This window comes from Charadrius vociferus, unplaced genomic scaffold (genome assembly GCF_000708025.1).
Source record: "Charadrius vociferus isolate BGI_N301 unplaced genomic scaffold, ASM70802v2 scaffold45, whole genome shotgun sequence".
Taxonomy (NCBI): Eukaryota; Metazoa; Chordata; class Aves; order Charadriiformes; family Charadriidae; genus Charadrius; species Charadrius vociferus.
Genome location: NW_009648712.1, coordinates 220,413 through 243,574, shown reverse-complemented (window position 1 = coordinate 243,574; position 23,162 = coordinate 220,413). Strand labels below are relative to the sequence as shown.

The window sequence follows — 23,162 nt, the reverse complement described above, 5'->3', positions numbered from 1 at the left end:
AGTTGTTTTTACTCCAGTTGTATAGTTCTTTAATTTTTGCTACCTGGGAATCTCTGTGCATACTGGAGAAACACTGGTAAAGGGAATAAATAGTTTGTAGGAGGTTTTAGAATCTGAAAATACATTCAAGTTAAAGTGTGCTATGGATGACATGATTGCATTAGTAGCAATTAAAAAAATAACACTAACAAATATTTGAACATATTAATGAACAAAAAAATCCTAGTTCAGATAAAGCGATTGTATTCAGAAGCTGAGAAAATTCTGAAACCTCTTAATATTGTATTTGTAGCATTGTATATTTCCCTAATTTAGCGTGCAAAATTACAAAGAAGCTATTGCTCAAATGGAAAGACAGTACGCAGGCAAATAAGATACACATTTTGTTCGAAGATTTGATATTCATTCTGTGTCACTGAAAGAATAAAAAATTTTTTTTTTGACAGATTCTTCCTTCAAACCAGCAACATAAAACAGGTGAAAATGGTAGGGCTAACCTGGGAGTTATTAGTGTTCATGCACCTAGGTAAGTAGTGAAAACTATATGAAAAAAAACTTGAATTCGGAAATGTCGCTTGCTAGATGTATTTAAGCTGCGCATTTCATAAAGTACATACCAAGAATTAATCTAGAGTTAAGGTCAAACATTTATTCCTTGCATGCTGGTGGAAGGCCAGATAGTGAGCTTTAAGAAATTAAGCGCTTTACCGAAAAAGAATTCAATAGCAGCTTCCTTCGGTCTTTTGAGGAGTTGCTGCTCTGATTTTCTGAATCCTGTTTTTTCTGGTCATGGTAAAACGCAGCTTATAATTGTCAACCTGTACCTAGTGCAGATGGTTGCATAAACCACTTAAAATGTTTGAATGTACAGGCTTAGGGTGACCAGGTCCAGACGCTAGGAACACAGTTTAGGAGGGTTGAAACCCCGCTTCCTCTGAGTGCTATCCATTGTTTTAAAGGTTTAGGTGAAGTGTCCAAAAGGATCTTAAATATATTTATTTATTTTTTCTTATTTGCAATAGAACTAGTGGAAGTCTTACTTCCTGCAGATGTGTGCTGTGGCTCCTGCTTCTTCATGTCAGTCACCCTGGCTCCCCTTACACTCATGTCCCATCTGACTTTTCAAATTCATTGTTTCTATATCTTCCTCATGTTCACAGTTGTGCTACCCACTCCCTCTATCCCTGAGCTTTTCTTGCAAGACTAGGTTGGCTTTAGGTAGCTTAGAAGCTAGCAATAAGTGCTTGTTCTTAAACTTCTGAACATTTTTTGCATTCATGCCTGCAGGACTTGAACCATAGTATTTTTTTTTGCATTTGGAAGAAAATGTATTTTAAATGCTATTGATAGTGCTCAGTGTATTTATGATGCCTGCATCTTGGTAGAAGAATGTGCTCAAGGGTAACATTCTGCGTTTCATAGCATAATCAAAAGCTGCTGGGGAGTACAGTCTCTATGCAGTTAAATACCATATTCCCACTTCGGTTAAAAAACTTAAATTTCAAGTTTTTAATACTGTAAAAAGAAAAAAGTTATTCTATAGCTATGAAGTCATTTTATACTTGCAATGCACTTTGCTAGATGTGAGTTGTAAGCAGATTCACACTGGAAACAGTCAAAGTACAACGCTCCTTAGACAGTATTTTAATTAGCTGTGTTTGCTTTCCACCTTACTGTCTTCTGCAACTTAAAGCTGTAGTTGCTGGTGTCTTACAGACAGGCAATGGAACGTGATCAAGCTAATGAGTATTCAAGAAAAATTAAATTTAATAAGCTAGTATCTTAAGACTATCTTAAGCTTATTATTTTACTTGTCTTAACTTTGCATTAACACTTCCATTTTTTTCTTCCCTTTCCTATGTAATAACTTTTTAGATTTTTTTTATCATGCTTTCATGTACATGATTCAGACTTGAAGTGTATTGCAAATTGTCTTTTGAGAAGAGATATAACAGTTTTTATGATTTCTGTATATTTCAGGGGAGAGCACACTTTACAGCTTAAAGCCTTGTACAACAAGACCACACTAGATTGTCCTATAATCACATTCAATGTCCTGCCTGATCCTGAGAAACCTGTCCGCTTGAATGTTAAATATGACAAAAATGCTTCTTTTCCAGCAGGAGGTACCTTCCCTGGTAAGTATAAGGATTCTTTGGTAGAAACCAATCACTCAAGAGCTTTGTAAACATATGAAAAACTATTTTGATGATTCTCCTGGTGTATTTTCTTACTTTTTTTTTTTGTCTGTTTTGTCTCAGTACTTTGTAACAGCCATATCTGAGACGTCTGTAACACCTGGAAAGAAAAGATATGTACATCATCTTTGGAAAGCATTTCAAAAGACCTCTTATTTATTTGTTCCAAAATATTGGCTTTGTCTATAAATGGTAAAACTACAAAATCTCTTCTCTGTCCTTAGTGAAATACCCTATTTCCATTTTTTATCTTCCCCAAAGATGATCTTGAGCTAGTTCGTGCATGCTTTTCCTCATCTCATTTTCTATGGAATAGTAACAAAGGAAATGGCTATGAAATTAGGCCAACGGTGAGCCAAGGGGAACCAAAAAGTGATCATAAGTATGCCAGGGACAGTACAAAGTATTCTTCTCACTTGCTGTATTCTCTCACAAAAGGATGATCCTTGCTTTCTAACTAAGGCTGCTGAGTCATAAAAGAAAAAAAAATACGTCTCATGTTTTGTATCCCAGTAGTATTCACAATAAGGAAAACAGATAAAGAAGAACATGTTATGACCATAAGGAAACGTCTTTTGCTAAAAGCAAAACAGAATTTGAAACCTTTGCTTTTTCCTGTAAGGCAACCTCAGCATGAATGAGAGACCTATACTAACTAATTCCATTAATTCAGGAAATAAGTCGTCTTTACGATAACCATGGGCAACGTGGTTCTTGAATTTGCTAGTGAAGTGTACACATTTACTAGCCCTTCTTCCCAAAAATTTTTGTCTTTAATTTGAAGTAACACAATTTGCACTATGGAACCACAGTGCAAAGATACTCCTCAGAACGCTGAAGTTTTGTCTGAATAAGTTAAATAGAAAGCTAGTAGATTCTGTCACTTTAAATAGAATACCATATTTAGGAAGGCAAAAAAAGAAATTAAAAAATGAAAAACATGTGTGGCCAGCAGGTCAAAGGAGGTGATTCTGCCCCTCTACTCCGCTCTCGTGAGACCCCACCTGGAGTACTGCATCCAGCTCTGGAGTCCCCAGCATAAGAAGGACATGGACCTGCTGGAGCATGTCCGGAGGAGAGCCACGAGGATGATCCAAGGGCTGGAGCATCTCACCTATGAGGAGAGGCTGAGAGAGTTGGGGCTGTTCAGCCTGGAGAGGAGAAGGCTCCGGGGAGATCTTATTGCGGCCTTCCAGTACCTAAAGGGGGCCTCCAGGAGAGCTGGGGAAGGACTTTTTACTAGGGCGTGTACTGATAGGACAAGGGGGAATGGCTATAAACTGGAAGAGGACAGGTTTAGATTAAACATTAGGAAGAAGTTTTTTACCTTGAGGGTTGTAAGGCATGGAACAGGTTGCCCAGAGAGGTTGAGGCCCCACCCCTGGAGGTGGTCAAGGCCAGGCTGGATGTGGCCTTGGGCAACCTGGTCTAGTGGGAGGTGTCCCTGTCTATGGCAGGGGGGTTGGAACTCGATGATCTTTAAGGTCCTTTCCAACCTAAACCATTCTATGACTCTATGATTTGAGACTTGGGAAGCCTGCTGTATTTTGTCAGCGGTACCTGTGAAGGAGAGCAAGGTAGTTTCCAAACTATTTTTTTTCACATTTGATCTGATCCTTGTTTTTTTTTAAAAAAAAAAAAAAAAGTTAAAAAATCACATTTGAATCTTTGGTAGATGACTTCTAGACCCATTTGATTAAGTAAATACTAACAAATTTCCTATTCTTGATAGTATTCACTTAAGAACTATAAAGTAATTTAGGCATGAAATTGCTAAGTTACTAACTCTGATGTGCTAATCCTATTTAGTTTGGCCTTTATTTGAAAGGAATAAATTAAGGTGGCAAATTTGATGCACATTTCAAAAAGTTTCAGGAGAGATCAGGGAAACTTCTGATCAGTAGATATGTTCTCAGTACTGGGCAGTTGTTGGAAGGTACATAAATAATATAATTAAGTTGGTACATGGATGAATGTAGAAATGGGAGGAGGTTGGGAACTACATGACTTCTGTACAGGAAAATGGTACCTTGCAAATGTGTTTGAAGGATTTGACAGCTGTGTGAATATGAGTAATCCTGCTGATATAGAGTACTTGTTTTCTTAGAGAGCTTTTGGCAAGTTCCTTAACCAAAGGCTCTTAAAGTGAGCTGTTACAGGACACTGTCCTTCTATTCTTCAGTCTTTTCCATGCCTTTAGGTGGACTTAATGCCAAAAAAAGTTGTCTAAGGAGCATTTTCAGTTCTGTTGCTGTTTCACAGTGTGATTTCAGTGCAAGTATCCGAATTTTTTCCGCCTATTCCCTGTACTCCTTTGTAAATACTTCCAGATTCCCAGATGATAAACATCTCTCAAAGGTGTCAAAAAAATCAGAAAATCTGCTTCATACAAATCCATTTGTTGTATGCCAAGCCTGAATGAAATACCTGCAATGTTTACTCAAAATCTAGAACAAAAAGGATTTATTTGTAGTACTAGGAGTTGAGAAGCAGTATACCTCCCTCAAATATGAAGTCTGTGGTATGTGGGCTTGTTTCTTGACCAAAGAAGGTTCATATTCAAAGACAGTAATTATACTATCATAACTCGATGAGCCAAAATTTTTATGAAAGAGGGTTTTGTTCTTTAAAATACTCCATACAGTGTTATGAACTTAACTAAATTCACAAGGTATTTTAGTTTTGTCTAGAGGAAGCATAGTATAGAATCAGAATCACAGAGTGGTTTGGGTGGGAAAGGACCTATAAAGATCATCTAGCTCCAACCCCCCTGCCAAATAGACCTTTTTCAAATGTAGTGTGTAGTATAAATCATCAGGTTTTGAGAGAGGAAGAGAATTAAACAGCTTCTTCAGGAGATACCAGTATATATGATATTAAATTTTGATGTAAAATTAGATATCAAATTCCTTATTAACAGCCCCATATTTAATTAGCATCCTGATTATTGGATTTACTGGTGAACTTGGGTACACCTGAGGCCAGGCACTGTAGTCTTGGTGGAAGTCATACCTGAATTTTTCATACACATCAAAGCACAGTCCTTCCTTAAAGTGCAAAATTCAGTTCTACATGAACAGTGCAGTTTCAATTACGTGCATGAAATCCACCTGTAACTATAGTGTCGAAGTGCTTAGTCCACATTTTCAAGTAGAAGAAGCGTAGCTTTATTCTGGCTTGGATTCCACTTCCTTGAGACCACTGAACTTTCTATGGAATATATAGGAAAAGCTGATGTTTTCAGATTGGTATATAAAATGACAAGTATTTTGACTGCAGAACCAGTCACAGATCACAGAATGGTAGGGGTTGGAAGGGACCAACCAACCCCCTGCCAGAGCAGGTACATCTGCAGCAGGTTGCACAGGATGGTGTGCAGGTGGGTTTTGAATGTCTCCAGAGTCAGAGACTCCACCACCTCTCTGGGCAGCCTGTTCCAGTGGTCTGCCACCCTCAAAAGTAAAGTTCTTCCTCATGTTTAGGTGAAACTTCCTATGTTCAAGTTTGTGCCTGTTACCTGTTGTCCTGTCACTGGGCACCACTGAAAAATGACTGTTCCCATCCCCCTGGCACCCTCCCTTTAAGTATTTGTAAGCATTGATAAGATCCCCCCTCAGTCTTCTCTTCTTCAGACTAAAAAGACCAAAGTCCCTCAGCCTTTCTCGTAAGAAGGATGTTCCAATCCCCTAATTATCTTTGTAGCTGTTCACTGTACCCTGAAACATGTCCCTGTCTCCTACTTCTAACAGATTTAAGTATGTGATATTAGGCTGTAAGAAGTAGCCAAACTCAGCTTCGGATTCATAGCCTGAGTCCTTCATTTTATTACAGTGTGGCTAATAGATGGGGAAAATGGTAGTGGCGTTTGTACAGTCTTTTTCCAACTACTGTGCCTTTCTCTCCAGTAGTTTAGTGGCTAAAGCACTTGGAAGAAAGAGGGACATCTGGATTTTTTGTGCTTGAAAGAAGAATCAGCTCCTTAATTAGCTAATGATTGTGCTTTCCTGATAGCAAGAAGAAGCCTGGCTTGCTATTTTGTTGAGAATCTGGGAAAGGCAAACTTGAAATTTGAGTGGTTTTTTTTTTTAAAGCAGTCATTGGGTAAAGTAGGAGTGTTTTTTGCATTTGTTTTTAAATTTTTTGTTGTTTGGGTTCTATTTGGAATGTGGGTTTTGTGTGTTTTTCCTCTAGGTATGAGGGAGACACAGAAATTCGTGGAGTTTGGTCTTCTTAATTCTGAATAAAAATAATCCTGAAAAAAATGTTGGTTTTTATTCTATAGATTTTATGGTCAGTGTTCTTTCTGAAGATGATAACATTATTAAAAATATTAATCCAGCACGGATTTCTATGAAAATGTGGGAAGCACAGAGCAGCGGAACTGGGATACCAATTGATGTAAGTTATCAAAATGTGTTTTCAAAATGGGTATCAGAATGCCAGCATAGGACAAACACACTTGCATTAGAAACTTTCATTCGTTTAACTTGGATCAATATTCTGTTGTAGATTTTAAACAACTATTACATATCAATCATATTTGTTTATCACTATCTGTCCTGTTACAAGTTGTCAGACTGTTCAAATGTCAAGACTACAGTAAGGACAAAAATGCGACTGCTCTGCAGAAGCTAACTAATAGCATGGAGACTATTAAAAGTTGCTACCCTGAAATTTGCAAAGACTCCGAGAATTAAGGATAAATTATATATATATATATATCATTGAATTACTGTATGCTATCAGTACTGCAAATCATTAAGACTCAATAGCATATTACAAGTAAGGTACTTTAACTTCCAGTATACTGCATTAAATTTTTTTGCATCTGTGTTTTCAGGTTACAACATTTAGCTGTAGTAAAGTGAAGGATGACAAGGAAGATGGCTTCTTTTACTTCAGGTATGGAAGCATGTATTTTATAATTACTGATGCAATGTACTGTACAGTATACAGAGTTTGAAATAGAAACGAGTTTTAGATTTTGATATTAACAATCTTATAGAATTAGTATGATACAGTGCTACAACATAGTAAAAGATATTATCAAGATGCGATGAACATGAGGATTGAATTCTTCCCTATGTACATTTTATATTTGTTTAATCTGAGAGTAGAGAAGAGGGGAGTCTAAGATAATAGATTACATGATGAGAAATGCTAGCAATGAAGGGACTACATCATCTGCTTGTCAGTTGTCTAGTAACATTCCTTAATTCTTTTCGATGTTACGTTTAACTGCTGCAGAATTGCAGGCTGGACAAAGCGGACTTAACTCTGATTTAATACCTTCTGTAGCTGCATGCTAACCCTGAACCATGACCTTGGCCCTGTCAGTTTAATGGTCTTTCCATGGGTTACTTATTCAGAGGTGATGTCTTAGATGACAGGCAGCAGAACTGGAGCCCATTAAAAGCTGGTGCTTGACTGCCACATTCTTTCTGCATCTATTCCTGGCAGGCACGCTATGGGATCAGCTAAATAGTTGTGGTACTGGCTGTTGATTCAAGCTCTTGCTTCCTAGGAAGAGACTTTCCTTCTCCTTTTAGAAAGCAGACTCTATGATCACCTTAATGCAGCAGATACCACTGTTGCAGGCCTGATTCTGGTTCCTGCATCAGAGGAGCAGAGGCTGCTGCAGCTCCGCTATGTCAGGATTCCAGGAGCATCTGAGTAGCAGCACTTTAAGATGTGATGGGAAGTTTCCTAACTTGCCTCTCAGCTGTGGCTCTCCTCCCTTTGAAGGTGCATGATAGAGTTCAGGAAGCCAGGCGTGCAATTTGTAGTCTCTGGGAATCTATGTGCTTTCAAGACCTTGATGTAGCATTAGGTCTTCAACACTTCTTTTTTTCTTGGGAGCAAGTTAGACGAGGCTCAAATCCAGAGTTCTGACCCAGGTTGATGATATACAATGCCTCCAATGTACCTCCATCTGTAATTCCCTCTGTCATATCCAGCCAGGAGACTATCCCATAAGGGAAAGCAGTTGATATGACCTTGTTTAGTCAGTCTTTTTAGTTTCTCAGATGGTGTACAGCAACATTTGTATATGAAGCCTTTCTCATTTAAGAGATTACAACTAATTCAAAAAGCAATTGAAGCGTGGCTTTTTGTATCGTTACCAAGATCTGTCTTTACCTTGAAGGCACTCAAGGTTCCAAAGCATTCTAAGGCTTAGTCTGGCAGCTATAGCAACAGAAGTCTCCCAAATTAGGGTGCAGATTTGCTTTTAACAGAGCAGAGCTTTCGGCATGTCTAGCCCAAGGTTATGGCATGAACTTCTCCAGAAACCAAGGATCACTGCAGACTTGCACCAAGTATGAGGTTCATTTCTGTGACCTCGGTCTTTCTGAGAAGCTCCTAGTTACATGTGCAGTTAAAACATAAGGACTCCCTAAAACATGATCAAAACAAGGCACTCTGCATCATGCATTTGTACCTTCAGAAAAAGAAAACTAGAATGAGTGTGCCAATGCGCAGCCATGCTAATAAATGTTCTCCTGTGAAAAGCACTGTGGTTGTCAGTTTAATATAAACTAACCTATACAGAGTTGAATATGGAATTATTACAATCTTGACATTAGTACCTGTAGTACTACTTGTCCACAAATGTCCAGAATTAAAACTCCCAATCTTTTTGAAAAATTTGAAAGGACAGTAGGTATAGACTACCCATTAGCAGCCCTTGTAGGAAAGTTCATATTACTCATTGCTGCCAGTGTCTGTGGCACCACTGTCTACCACCTGGTTTCTCTCAAGTTTTCCTGTCCTTGGCACAGTCACAGGTGGTTTTCATCTATTTAACGTCAATCAGTAACATGGATGCTGTTACCCAGTCTTACAGCTTTCATAACAATTGTGCAATTTCTTCTTTTTCTAAAGCATATGTCTAGTTAGATGGTGTTGAGCCATGAGATCCTTAGCAGATTATTTACAACTCTTTTTTTTTAAAAGCATCTTGACAAGGCAGATGCTACTTTCAAACTTAACCTAGATAAAATGCAGAAAAGAGGTAGAATTGTTCCTTCTCTATATGAAATATAAAAAGGAAAAGTCATGGCCTGTTCTAGAAATAGGTAAAGCTTTGGGATTATTTTTAATTTTTTTACAAGTTAAGCATTCCAGGGAATCTTGCATCTTACTCCTTCCCAAACAAAATCAGACAAAACAAATTGCTTAATGTTATTGACAAAACAGATAAAATGCTGTATGTTGCTTAGAGACTGTTTGCATCTCCTCAGAAGTTTCTAAGCATTCAGAAGTCAGTGCTATCTCTTGTTAAACACTGCAGCAGTCTTCTGGATGTTGTGTGGCCTTCCTTGCTAGTTGAAGTTCTGTTTATAGCAGCAGACGTGCAGGCGTTTGTCTGCCTTTTAGATTTTGATGTTAGGGGTTCTTTGCCAGTATTCTGTACTCTGTAATGCTGTAAGGTAGAATGAAAATTCTTTTCTCTCTCACTATACTCAGCCTTGGCCACTGGTCCAAGTTACCCAACTTTGTACACTTGCTGAGTAAGAGAAGGAATTAGCTACCCAGATTTAATGTAAATTCAAGCCAAATTATTAAATGTGGAGATAAACTCTTGTTGTTGCAGATCTCAACATTTCTGTGCTCTCTTTCAGTAGTTTTATGAAAAATCATTGAATGGAAAGTGAAATGAGGTAGACTTGCAGATTTCTGAATAACAGGGCCACAACAAACTTCCTGTGAGCTAGTTGAGACAAACTCTTGGAGGAGACTTTCCTCACCCAAGCTTCCAAAAGCCTTTTTCTAGCTCTTGGGAAACTCTCATGGTGTTCTTGCTGAAGGAGGAGTACAATGGAGAAGTACTAAAATACGTCATGCCTTAACAAGACTCTAACTAGTTTGGAGGCCTAGTCAGAATTGGAATTGCTTGCATGCTTACATACTTGTCACTTCAATATTGACTCACTTTTGCTTGGTTTTGGTTTTTGATTTATTTAGGGATAAAGTGGTTCCAGAGAGAGTGGGCACTTACAGTATCCAGTTTACCTTTGCAATGGATAAGACAAATATGCTCAACAGTGACCAGGTTTGAATCTATAATTAATTACATGTAGCCAAGAACATGTAATACAGAATCATCTGGGAGAAATATTATACTTCGTAGATTCAAAATACAAATACTTTCACTTGCAAGCTTTACAAACAATTATATTTTTATTTTTGGTAGTTACTGATTTCAAACTGTTGATTATCAAAATATGATTTTATTAGCTTTTATAACTGAGAAATTTTCTGGAATATCAAAGGTGTATAAATTGCAACCTGGTAGAGCTGTTTTATGGTCATGCTAATTTATTTCAAGATTGTCAGTAAATTTCATATGGATTTGTTTCAGTATTTTTTTGAGCAACCCATGTGTAGAGGTGAATTGCAGTGAATTATGTCAGTCTTTATTTTATTTTGTTTTATTTTATTCTTCCTCCTTTTTCTGCTAGATTATAGTTGAAGTTGTACCTAATGACCCTGTACGCTTGTTACCTGATTCTTTACCAGCTACTCCAGCAGTTTCCAATGTTCGAACTCTTACTAGCCGTACACTGGTCAAGGATTTATACCTCCATGTAATGGTAACTATACTTTAATACAAAATCATAATTGGGGAAATATATGACTGCTAAAAATACATTGAATTTTGCTGTAAGGCATTGCTGCTATCTCTTTGCAGATTAACTTCACGTAAAAGATGTAAATCAGTGATTTCCAGTATGACAGGTGCATCTTGTTTTCTTTACACACAGATGACCAAAACTAAAACACTTGCTGTCAGGCATGTCAATTGAAACCCATTTCTTGTTGCCACAGGAAAAAAAATGTTTTAAGAATAGATATACTGGGAAAACACTTCTATATACAGCAGATCATAGAATCATTATGGCTGGAAAAAGACTTTAAGATCATCAAGTCCAACCATAATCTAACTCTACCAGGCCCACTTCTAAACCATGTCCCTGAGCACCATATCTAGACAGCTTCTAAATACATTCGAGGATGGCGATTCAACCACTTCCCTGGGCAGCCTGGTCCAGTCTTTGGTAACCCTTTAGTGTAGAAGTTTTTCCTAATGTCTAACCTAAACCTTCCCTGGCACAACTTGATGCCATTTCCTCTTGACCTATCAGTTGTAACTTGTGAGAAGAGACTGGTGCCCACCTCTCTACAACCTCCTTTCAGGTAGAGAGCAATAGGGTCTCCCCTCAGCCTCCTTCAGACTAAACAAACCCAAGTCCCTCAGCCGCTGCTCATAAGACTTATTCTCAAGACCCTTCGTCAGCTTTGTTTCCCTTCTCTGGACTCTCTCCAGCACCTCAATGTCCTTATTATGCTGCGGCGCCCAAAATGAACACAGTACTCAAGGTGCAGCCTCACCAGTGCCAAGTACAGTGGGACAATCACTCCTCTAGTCCTGCTGCCCACGCTGTTCCTGATACAGTCCAGGTTGCCGTTGGCCTACTTGGCCACCTGGGCACACTGCTGGCTCATGTTCAGCTGGCTGTCAGTCAACACTCCCAGGTCCTTTTCTGCTGGGCAGCTTTTCAGCCACTCCTCCCTAAGCCTGTAGCTTTGTATGGGGTTGTTGTGACACAAGTGCAGGACTCAGCACTTGGCTTTGTTGAACCTCATACCATTGGCATCAGCCCATCAATCCAGCCTGTCAAGATCCCTTTGTAGAACCTTCCTACCCTCAAGCAGATCAACACTCCCAACCATCTTGGTGTTGTCTGCAAACTTACTGAGGGTAAGATACTCCCACAAGAACAAGAGGTAGCGATCGTGAAACCTCTCCCATCTGCTTATAGAATATTTCGTCAGCCTCATCTTCCTGACTGGGCAGTCTGTAACAAAATCGGACTGCGGTATCTGCCTTGTTCGCCTTCCTCTTGATTGTTACCCACAGACACTTGACCTTATCATCACTGTCATTAAGTATTAGACATTCATATCTTCCTCTGACATAGAGGGCCACTCCACCGCCTCTCCTTTCTTCCCTATCCCTTCTGAAAAGTTGGTAGCTATCAATTGCAGCGCTCCAGTCATGCAAGTCATCCCACCACGTTTCCATGATGGCAACTATATCATAGTTTTCCTGCTGCACAATGGCCTCCAGTTCTTCCTGCTTGTTGCCCATGCTGCATGCGTTGGTACAGATGCACTTCAGCTGGGCTAATGATCCTGCCGCCTTCTTGGAGGGAGAAGCCCTAATTCCCACCAGGTCAGTCTCAGATGCTTCCATAGTCATCAGCCTGTCAACTTTTGTGTCTTAGCATGGATCACCATCCACCACCTCCGCTGAGATGGCCAACTGTAAGACCTCACTACCACACTGTCCCACAGGTACCAGCATGCCGCTCCCAGGCTCCTCACTAGCAAGATGTTTTTCTCCATGTTTTTTTTCTTCCTGAAGACAGCTTCTCTTAGAAATCTTGTATTAAAAAAAATGAGGTTTCCTGAACTTTGAATGTTCATGGGGGTACAGGGAGATCACTTGGCAGTTAGTGCCATGGGGAAAACAGATTCAACTTGTGGAAAATTAATTTAATTTATCACCACTTAAAATAGATGTGAGTAGTGACAAACAAAGACAATAAAAGTAAAGCAACACCTTCTGCCCCATCCTTTCCCAGGCTGAGCTTTGCTCTGGACTCCTCTACCTCTCCCCAGGAAGTACAGGGGGATGGGTAATGGGGGTCACGGTCAGTCTCTAAAAGCTCCTCTCTGCTGCTCCTTCCTCCTCACAGTTTCCCTGCTCTAGTGAGGGTCCTGCCATGGGCTGCAGTCCTTCATGAACTGCTCCAGCATGGGCCCTCTCCACAGGAAATACCCACCTGCTCTGGCGTGGGGTCCTGGCACAGGCTGCTGTGTGGATATAATTTGCTCCACCGTGGTCCTTCATGGGCCGCAGGGAAATACCTGCTCCACCACAGCCTCCCCACGGGCTGCAGGGGAATCTCTGCTCCAGCGCCTGGAGTGTCTCTCCCTGCCCTTCTTCTCTCGCCTCAGTGTTCCCTTTGCTGTTTCTCTTTTATTTTTATGTTTTTCCCTCTCTCCTTTGCCTGTGCATTTTTACTCTTTCTTAAATACACTCTCCCAGAGGAACCACCATTTTGGCTGGGGGCCTAGCCGTACCCTGCAATGAGTCGGTTGGAGCTGGCTGGCATCAGCCTCTCCTCACGGAGGTCGCCCCTGCAGCCCCCCTGCTCCCAGCACCTTGCCACACAAACCCAATGCAGTATATAAATGGATTACTTATTTTGTTTCATGTTCCAAATTAACTTTTTTTTCTCTTTTTTACTTACAGGATGAATACAACAACCACACTGGAATTGATCTAGTTGGCAGAATAATAGCAAAAATTAAGAGCCCAAATGAAGATGAAGATATCGAGATCCCACAGTTTCAGGGGAAAGTCAGTACAATTGAGTTTCCATTTGACAGAGGATCAGCTGCAATTGTAAGTGTGACGGAAGTACACAGTTAGCTCTGTAAGCAGTGGATCTAATAAGGCCTATCTTCCTACAGTTTCAAAGGCGATCTTGCACCTTGTCGTGTTTTGTGGAGGGTTAGTGTGTATTGTAGCCTTCCCTTACTTATAAGTCGAAAAATTTATTTTTTCTCTGTTTAGTTGCTGATTTTTCAGAAAACCTGAAGGAAAGACATACTTTAAACTGGTTATCCTTGCCAAGCGAGGGAAGTTTATAACTACATTCAGAAACTCAGTTAGGGAGTGGGATATACAGGGGGATCTAGGATGTCTTTTCCTCATTTGAATTTCACGTGTAAATAACACTTCACCAATTTGTCGTTAAACCATTAATATTACCAACATTTTACATTTTTATTTGTAAAATAAAAACTATACTATCTGGCTGTAGTATCATAAGTTCATTTAGTCTGACCTTCTCATACATATGTAATTAAATTCTACCAGGTTATCTTTACCTTTTGTGAAGTTAACTGGGCTTACATATACTTTGCAGAAAGGCATCCTATCCTCATTTGAAGAACTAAAGATAAAACTACCGCTTCTCTTCACGCTTTATTTCAGTCATTAGTGCCCATAACTGTTAAAAATGCTTGCCTTGTTTCAGTTTGAATCTCTGTCTGTAGCATCATGCATACCTCTAAAAGTTCTGCAGATTGTAGTCACATCATCACAGTCACTTTTTCTTCAACAAATACAGATTGAATTTTTAAAACCTATGAGTTGCAGTTGTAACAGTTGTTACAAGGTATAATATTAAAGACACAAGTTAAAATGTGCATATGCACAAAACCTGCACCTGGGGAGGAAGAATGCCAGGCACCAGTATAGGTTAGGGGTGCACCTGCTGTGAAGCAGTTCTGAGAAGGATCTGGGGGTCCTTGTAGATAGTAAATTATCCATGAGCCAGCAATGTGCCCTTGTTGCCAAAAAGGCCAATGGAATCCTGGGCTGCATAGGGAAGAGTGTGGCCAGTAGGTCGAGGGAGGTCATTCTCCCCCTCTACTCTGCACTGGTGAGGCCATAACTGGAATACTGTGTCCAGTGCTGGGCTCCCCGGTTTGAGAGACAGGGAACTACTGGAAAGAGTCCAGTGTAGGGCAACTAAGATGATTGAGGGACTGGAGCATCTCCCTTATGAGGAAAGGCTGAGAGAGCTGGGACTCTTTAGCCTGGAGAAGAGGAGGCTGAGGGGAGACCTTATTATTGCGTACAAGTATCTAAAGGGTGGGTTGAAGGAGGATGGAGCCAGACTCTTTTCAGTGGTTCCCAGTGACAGGACAAGGGGCAACAGGCACAAGTTGGAACATAGGAAGTTCCGTTCAAATACAAGGAGAAACTTCTTTACGTTTAGGGTGCCAGAGCACTGGCACAGGCTGCCCAGGGAGGTTGTAGAGTCCCCTTCTCTGGAGATTTTCAAGACCCGCCTGGATGCAGTCCTGAGTAATGTGCTCTAGGCAATCCTGCTTTAGCAGGGGAGTTGGACTAGATCCAACTCTGAAAATTTCGTGATTCTGTGAAAACCAGAAACTGTTCAAAACACACCAAAAAAATCCCAGTTCAGTGTAGAGCCACACATTTGTTGCAAGTGGAATGGTCACAATCTCCCTCTTAAAAGCCTACCGGGAACTTCCATCAATAGGACTATTCACATGGTGAAATAGGTGTATATATAGGTATTTTTTAAAAGTTGCTGAAGTATCATATAAAAACTGCAGAGCAAAAGTATACCCCTACTTCATTTGATTCCTCTGGTTGTCACATGTTTTACTAGCCTGAAATGTATGGAAATCTTCAAACAGTTAGAGGGTCACTTTGGGCAATTTTCAGTTGTCTAGTTTATACTTTAGACAACTCACAAAAATCATGTGGAAAGGATTTGTTGTGATGCAAGGTACTTTTCATAGGACTCCCTAATGGGGAGGGGACACACTAATGTTTTTTTCATATCTTGAAATTGTTCCATCTTGTTTGTAAATATAAACATGTGCAATTAGCATCAATGTAATTAAGCGGGTAATATGGCATGTTTACCTTTAAACTGATGTTCAAGAATACTAAACTTGTTTAATGAAGGAAAATGCTTAGATTTTTATTAGTATAAATTTTCTAGGGAAAAGATATTTCCACTACAGACTTATCCTGATTAAATATGTAGCTGCAATATTTTTCAAAGTCATGAAGACTATCTTTGAAGGTTATATATCTATCTCTTCTTTTAGGCTGCAACCACCTCTCTCTTGATTTGGCCAGTTGAGTAGCAATTTCTACATGTTAAAGGTGGAAACAGTATGAGTTTTATTATAAGCATTATTCATTTTATGCATGATACCTTTCCCAACGTAACAGCACATTTAGATATTACCTATACTAATTGTATTTCTGTTTGCCGTTATTTATGGTTTTGTATTATTTCCTTTGTAAAGAAAGGCAAAGGATTTAGTTTTTGTCTTTTCAATAAGGAATTGATAAGAAATGGGATGTTCATGTTAGTGTTTGGATATATATTGTTCATTCATTTGGGACCTGCTGTCTACTTCCATGGTAACGGCAGTAACTTTAACTCAGCACTGGGAATAGTTTGGTTTTCCTTCTCTGTGTTTCTGCATTGAGTCTTTCTTTTTAATGTTCCGTTTGCATTTGCTCACATGCTGAATGAGGTGCATCTGAGGAAATCTTGCCTATGGAACAGTGCAGATAATATTTTTCCTAAGCATATGTCTCTTAAATAAAATATATAGCCAAGAATAATAAGACACTTTAAACAGGTAAAATGAAAATCTTAATACTTAAATAATGAAATAGTTACTGCTAGATCTTCATATATTACTTCTTTTCGTTAGGTTTAAAGGCATTTCAAAGCAAATACTTAAAACTGTACTAATATTGTATAGACATCATATGTTAGGTAACTTTATAAGATTTAGTATTTGAAGAATGTTTATTTTATTTTGTGTGTTACCTCAAGTGTGAACATAATCTTATGTATGCGTGTGTGTTTGTTTTATTAGAATCTAGTGCTGGCTGAAAATAGTCCTGGAAGAGATAGTACTGAATATATTCTTGTATTTGAACCGGATCTGCCAGGTTTGAAAAAACCTTTGGAACCATACCGTCTGTCCTTTATGTTTTACAATGGTATGTTTCAGTTACTCTAAAATGTTTGCTTTTCCTTAGAACCACCTATTTTTAGGTCCTTAATACTTTTTCAGAACTGTGTAATAGCTTAATAGATTTTTGCTGATGTTTAAACCAACTATGTTACTGTATTTTCTTCTAAAAATATATATATTTATTTTTGTAGATTTCAAGAAGCAGCAACAGATGGCAACACTTACAAGGGAGAGAGACCAATTATCTCAGTCCATAGGTGTTTACAGAAATTGGTTTGATACTACTAATCAGCTTGTAACTGAAATGAAATGTAAGTTCAGTCAAATATATAAATACATTTCCTGGGAATTAAGCTTTTTTCCCTTTAATAATTTTGAGAATATAGAGAGGGGGAGAAAAATCAGTATTGAAATCATGAGGTACAGTAATTAGAGGGGAGCAGAAGGGAGTATATCTTTGCATTAGCTGGAGAGCGTCTAGTTATTTGGATGGATCTACCTAAAAAGGGTCTTGATTTGAGGTAGGATGTCGGAACTGTCAAAAGGACAAATGAAACATTGAAGTTGGTGGTCTGATTCTTTTTTCCTGTGACTGCCTTGCACTCCCATCTATGCAGTGGATGTGTGAATGCTCATCCGGCTGGAAATTTGACAGTTGCCTAAAAACAATTTTAGGGAATGAACTACTCTTTCAAAAAGTTAGTCTAATGTTTTGAAAATGTTACTTCCTCACACACACACACATTTGACCCTATGTACATTATTCAAAAGTATTGTGTAGCTATTCATTGTTTATCTCTGTGTTCTTCAGCAAATGTAATCCTTTATAAAGTCTGTTAAACAGCAGAGCAGTTGTGAGGGTGTTGTTTATGGGAATGGGAGAGAGGAAGGAAATGTTTTCTTTGCATTATTTTTTTTGTTTGAATCATCCTGTCTATGGATCAGAAGGTTTCTTCTTATTATAATAATAATAATAATAATGAATTTTTATTTTAAGTAATCACTAAATGTAAATAAAGCATGCTGGTGTTTCTTGCAGTTTTAGTACAGAGCTATGTTTCTGGTACTTGCTTACTGCATGTTTCTATTATGGATGCAAATTCCTGAATTCCAGTGTGAAACACAAAAAGTTCTGTTTCATATTTGCAGATTTTTGCAGATCTGTAAGAGACTGAGTTAGAGTACAACATTACACTTTATGTTTAAATAATATTTCCAAATATAAACCTGTTTGAATAGAGAGAGTGGGAAACAATTCACCTGTTTACTCATGTATTTTCAAAATTACTTCAGTCCACATATGGAAGTTGAGGAAATAGTGTCAGAAACTGGTGTTGCATATCAGAGACAAAAGAGGGTAGTATCGCCTACCACTTTTCCTTTCCCTCTTGCAATTTCACCTGTTCGAGAACCATTTGGAAAGATAATTGAGGATTAAAAATTAAAAGGAGCTCACCTTCTCAGACTGATGTAAGGAGTAGACCTGTTCCTTCCTGAAGGTGAAGGAGATGGCAGCTGCTGAAATTGCTTAGAAGCTGGATAAATCGCAAGATCTTTGTGGACACATGGACACATCCTTATACTTTGTGTTGAAATTGAGAAGTAGATACCATCAGGCATGGGCAGCATAATTCTGAAAAGTTCTAAGAAACGTTCTGTTGCTTTCTAATATTTCCTTACTCTGTGTTGATTTTACTGGTTTCAGGTCAGGTTAAAGAAGCTGAAACAAGAGAGACTCACCTGAAGAACGAACTGAAAAAACACCAGATTGAAGTACCACAGATAAATACAGTAAGCACTAAACTCCATAAATTTTTGAAAATAAATTTAATCTTAATATGAAATTGATATCATTATAAACATTATTGAGTCACGCTGGTGTATATATTGAATCACGCACCTGTTACTGAAACCCTGAAAACTTGAAACCATGAGGAAAACTTGTGGATCAATGCAAAACTTAGGGTTTTTTGTTACTGTTCTGTTAGTGTGACTGTCTCTTAAAGAAACCTCTAGAGAAATAAATAAAAAAAAATACTTTTTATCCTAATCTTATTTTTGCCTTTCTGCTAAGGTTACCAGTTGTGTTACTGGTACTACTAGTTTTAATAATGGGGTTTTGCAGGCTGGTCAGTATACACTGGATGTATTCTGGTGTAAGTAGACCAAAGGGAAGCACTTCTTTTCGGAGAATTAGAGTAATTAATATGTTACTGCCAAAATTGATTTAAAAGTAAATTTGAAAGATTCAGGACAATGTACCCTATTGCTAATTTCTCATAAAGATCTAGTTCTATTTTAAAGAAACATTTTAAATAAAATTTTCAAGCTACAAACATTTTGGAAAAAAAGATGTAAATTATCAATTATCTTTAGATCAAATAAAAACAAGTGTTACAGTCATTAATCATAAATCAGTAAAATTAAATTTTACATGTTCTGCAATCATGATACCCAAGTTCCCCCTGCTGGCTAAATTTTTTTGGCCTGGACATAGTCCCCTTCTAAAATGGTATCTTCTTGTATGTTTGTGGTTGTCTTTTCCTACTGATTTAAACTTTCTTCAGTTTTGGCTTTAATCAAGCTCTAGTAGCTCTTTGTGAAAAGCTCCCTGAAAGTCTCTTAAAAAAAAAAAAAAAAAGTAGTAATAAAACAGTTCATAGTCACAATTGCAGTGTACCTCCTTTTGTGCTCCTCTGAGAATATATGCAGTGGTCCCCTATATAGTCAGAGTCTGTTTCAGATTATTGAATAGTTTTTTGTTAGGAACTCGATTGACAACAGGTAAAGCAACTACTTCTGCACCTCGGCCCAATGATATATGCTTGCTAACTTTACATTTTAATTCTCAGCTTCAGTATGTGGATTCTCTTATAAAACAAAAGATGTTGGATCAAGAAGCAGTAATGAAACAGCCAAGGCGAACTTGTACCCTCCCAAACTATCCAAAAGGCAACCAGGATATTTTAGGCAAGGTGAGTTTTCTCTCAGAGAGTCTCAAATGAGTTTTGTTAGTTCCAGGAAGTGGTAGGGATGAAAGATTAGCCATCTGAATACTCAAGTAATTTTTGAGGAGTATTAAAAGAAGATAGTGTTCTCAACCCATCGGATGACCAGCTCTTTTAAGAGAGACATCAACAGGGGAATTAAATGTCTGATTGAAGTGTCAGGATGACTGTGATTAGTATGAAAATGGGAGGTGGTCTTGACTTCTTTTTTGACTGTTTTAACATCTTTGGTACAGATTGCACATTTAGCACAAATTGAAGATAACGAAGCAGCAAAAGTTATCTCTTGGCATTTGGCAAGCGACATGGACTGCGTAGTCACACTGACTACTGAAGCCGCTCGTTCTATTTTTGATGAAACTCAAGGTCGACAACAAGTGTTACCCCTTGATTCTATTTATAAGAAGACACTCCCTGATTGGAACAGGTAGAGAAAAAGCAATGAAATGTCTGCATTTGAATTACATACTACTTCAGCTTTTCTTTTTTCTAATTTGTTTTTTAAACTTCACTCCTATTAAATAGTTGAAGTATAAAATTTCTGGCTTCATAATTATAGCAACAGTAAAGTCACTTGAAATGTTAGCTGAAATTGTAGCTTTTTATCTTTAACTGCTGCACATTGTTCTTTATTTAGTAGGAAGTTTCTATTAAAAAGAGAAGACAATTCGCCTTTTTTTCTTCACTTCTATGTATTTTCTAGAGCAGGAACTTTTTTTGTAATAATTCTAGTGCTTCAAATCAAATTCTAACTTTTTTAAAATTTTTTTTAAAAAAAATTCCAGAGTACATTCCCTAAAATCATCTATAAGTAATAGAAATTCATTCTGCTGTTTTGGTTTCCTGGGAAAAAAAAGGAAAATATAATAATTCTGTGCCTCAAAATAATTTGCTTATGAAGATGACTGCTAATATCATAAAGAATGCCTTCTAGAAAAGATGTGATGTGCCGATGTATTTGTAATGTCCAAAATACCAGTTTTTATAAAACAGTGTATTAAAACTTGTCCATAAAATTAGTCATATGAATTTGTTGGATATATGTCTCATAATAAATTAAGTGTTTCACTACAGCATCTGGCATTTCAGATAATGTTGGGATCAGGATCATTTAGCACTTAATGGGGAAGCGTTAAGATGCATTCAGTTCAGTTTGAGATTTCTCACTAGATTGTCAAAAGCAATAATGAAATAAGGACAATTTCTTTTTTCCTCTTTTTTTTCTTCTCCCTCACTCTCCCCTTTCTTTAACTAGGCCTTTACCTCACTTAAGAAATGGAAAAATCTACTTCAGACCTATTGGAAATCCTGTATTTGCCAGAGATCTGTTAACATTTCCAGATAACGTAGAGCATTGTCAAACAGGTAAATGACATTGAAGAAATTGTTCATAACTTCTTTCATTTTAACAAATGAAGTACATAAGCATCTCAAATCATAACCCATTCAGTAATCTTCATTAAGACATTTGCAAATACCAGTGTACATTCCTGTGAGGTCTGCTGGTAAAAAGACGATGATGACATTAGCGTTAAGTATTTGCAAACACCAGTTGTGAAAATTTCAGCAATGACCACCGTCTTCTGCTTGTCTTATTTTTATTTTCTCTACTAAATATACTAGAAGTTTTTTACTTTATTAGATTATTGCAGCATTATCTTATTCCCAAGCTCATGTAAGCAGAACCTGACAATCATGGTATTAGTTTTATATTTTCGTATTGCAGAAGTTACTGCTTTTCTTAAGCCGTTTTTCCAGTCCTCTTCCTCTCAAAAATGTGTGGTGCATAGATTTACGTACGCTCAGACCAAACTGTAACTTCTCAGTATTGAAATGTTCCTCTCTACTGTTAGTAAAAAAACCTTTTTTTAGTCCAGCTTATTTTCAGAAAGTTAGATGCTGTCAGACTTTAACTATACATTCTTCCTCGTGTCCCATGGGGGAATTTAAAAATAACATTGCTTGACATATCTCATGCAAGGCTACATCAAGTTAGACTTTGTATAGAACAGTCTTTTATTAGCAGAAGACAAGTCTTAAACTCAGTTGGATCATCAGCCTGTGAATGTTCTTTTTTTTTTTTCTTTTATGACCCCTTGAATATTAAGAAACTTATTAAGAAACAGAACACAATTCAAGGAGGACTTAAAAAAATTATCATTTATATAATTTCCTAAGACTTGGGATTTTATTATGTGTGTCTTCATAAATGTAAATACAAAATACCAAGAGAGTGCTTTGGTGGAAATAATCAATTATGCCATAATACTAATTCTTTTTCTGTATGAATTCTTTGATGAAAACTGAAGATTGCGTGTTTATCAATCTCAGAATAAAATTTCACTGAAAAAAAGATCATGAGCATGCTATTTCCCTTGCAGTTGTCTGAAAAGCTGTAATAATGATGCCTCAAAATTGATTTTTCATAACTCAAATTATTTTGTTACGGAGAAATTTCATGATTCAAAAAAATTATATTTTTCAGTGTTTGGGATGCTCTTGGGTGACACTATCATTATAGATAACTTGGATGCTGCCAACCATTACAGAAAAGAGGTATGTTTCAATTATTCTTGATACTTTTTAAAACAAATACATTGCATAGCTACATATGTAACACATTACAAACCTAGAATACTTGCTAAGATTAAAGCTGCGTTAGCTGTAAGTGTGTTTATTGTCTGTAAGCCTCGGTGCACTTCAGGGAATGAAATCTTTATTACTGGCACTGACAAAATTACCTCCATTCAACGAATTCCATCATGTGAATGTTGTCATGAAGCATGGGACCATGTCTTCAAGGACAAACGTTTATAGTTTTGCTGTTAGTGTTAAATGCAAACTCTTCAGTCCATTTCTAATCTTTGTATGTATAATAACACACAGGAGTCTGAGGCACATGATGAAATTTCAGATCCACTAAATGACCAAGATCTTGATGTGAAACTTACTAAACCTTTCTGTGGCCAATTTCATTTAGGTGTAATGGGACGCATTTTAGCAGACAAGAGTCTCTGAGGAAGTCCTGACACTGGGCGCTTTCTGTTGCAGCTTATGAGGTTGTTAGAATTCAAATAATGCTTCGGCATAAGAATGTAGAACTGTGCTGATGAAACATTAAGCTCTTGGGGCTGGATATTCTTATTTTTTTGCCTCTCCAGAAGTATAAGAAATTGTACTGCAGGGTGGTTCTTAAGACAACAAGTTAACAAGCAACATCTGGTAGCATCTAAAATTGGTTGCGTGTTCTGTTCAGCACAGATTTCCTGCTCTGTGCTGTGGGCCTGACCAGCTCTTTTACTTGGTGATTCCATTCCCTTTTTTATTGGCTATTGCT

At 37.8% G+C, this 23,162-nt stretch overlaps 1 protein-coding gene across 1 annotated transcript in view; it reads left to right on the top strand.

Annotated features, from left to right (window-relative positions):
- Positions 1–23,162, top strand: part of SMCHD1 (structural maintenance of chromosomes flexible hinge domain containing 1) — a 75,313-nt gene that overhangs the window by 46,665 nt on the left and 5,486 nt on the right. Inside the window, exons 31-44 of the mRNA XM_009886643.1 lie at positions 447–526; positions 1,981–2,138; positions 6,481–6,596; positions 7,039–7,100; positions 10,164–10,251; positions 10,661–10,792; positions 13,522–13,680; positions 16,716–16,842; positions 17,009–17,128; positions 18,523–18,608; positions 19,670–19,792; positions 20,062–20,252; positions 21,081–21,190; positions 22,311–22,381. Of these exons, the coding sequence (XP_009884945.1) occupies positions 447–526; positions 1,981–2,138; positions 6,481–6,596; positions 7,039–7,100; positions 10,164–10,251; positions 10,661–10,792; positions 13,522–13,680; positions 16,716–16,842; positions 17,009–17,128; positions 18,523–18,608; positions 19,670–19,792; positions 20,062–20,252; positions 21,081–21,190; positions 22,311–22,381 (1,623 nt within the window). The remainder of the gene's footprint in view (positions 1–446; positions 527–1,980; positions 2,139–6,480; positions 6,597–7,038; positions 7,101–10,163; positions 10,252–10,660; positions 10,793–13,521; positions 13,681–16,715; positions 16,843–17,008; positions 17,129–18,522; positions 18,609–19,669; positions 19,793–20,061; positions 20,253–21,080; positions 21,191–22,310; positions 22,382–23,162) is intronic.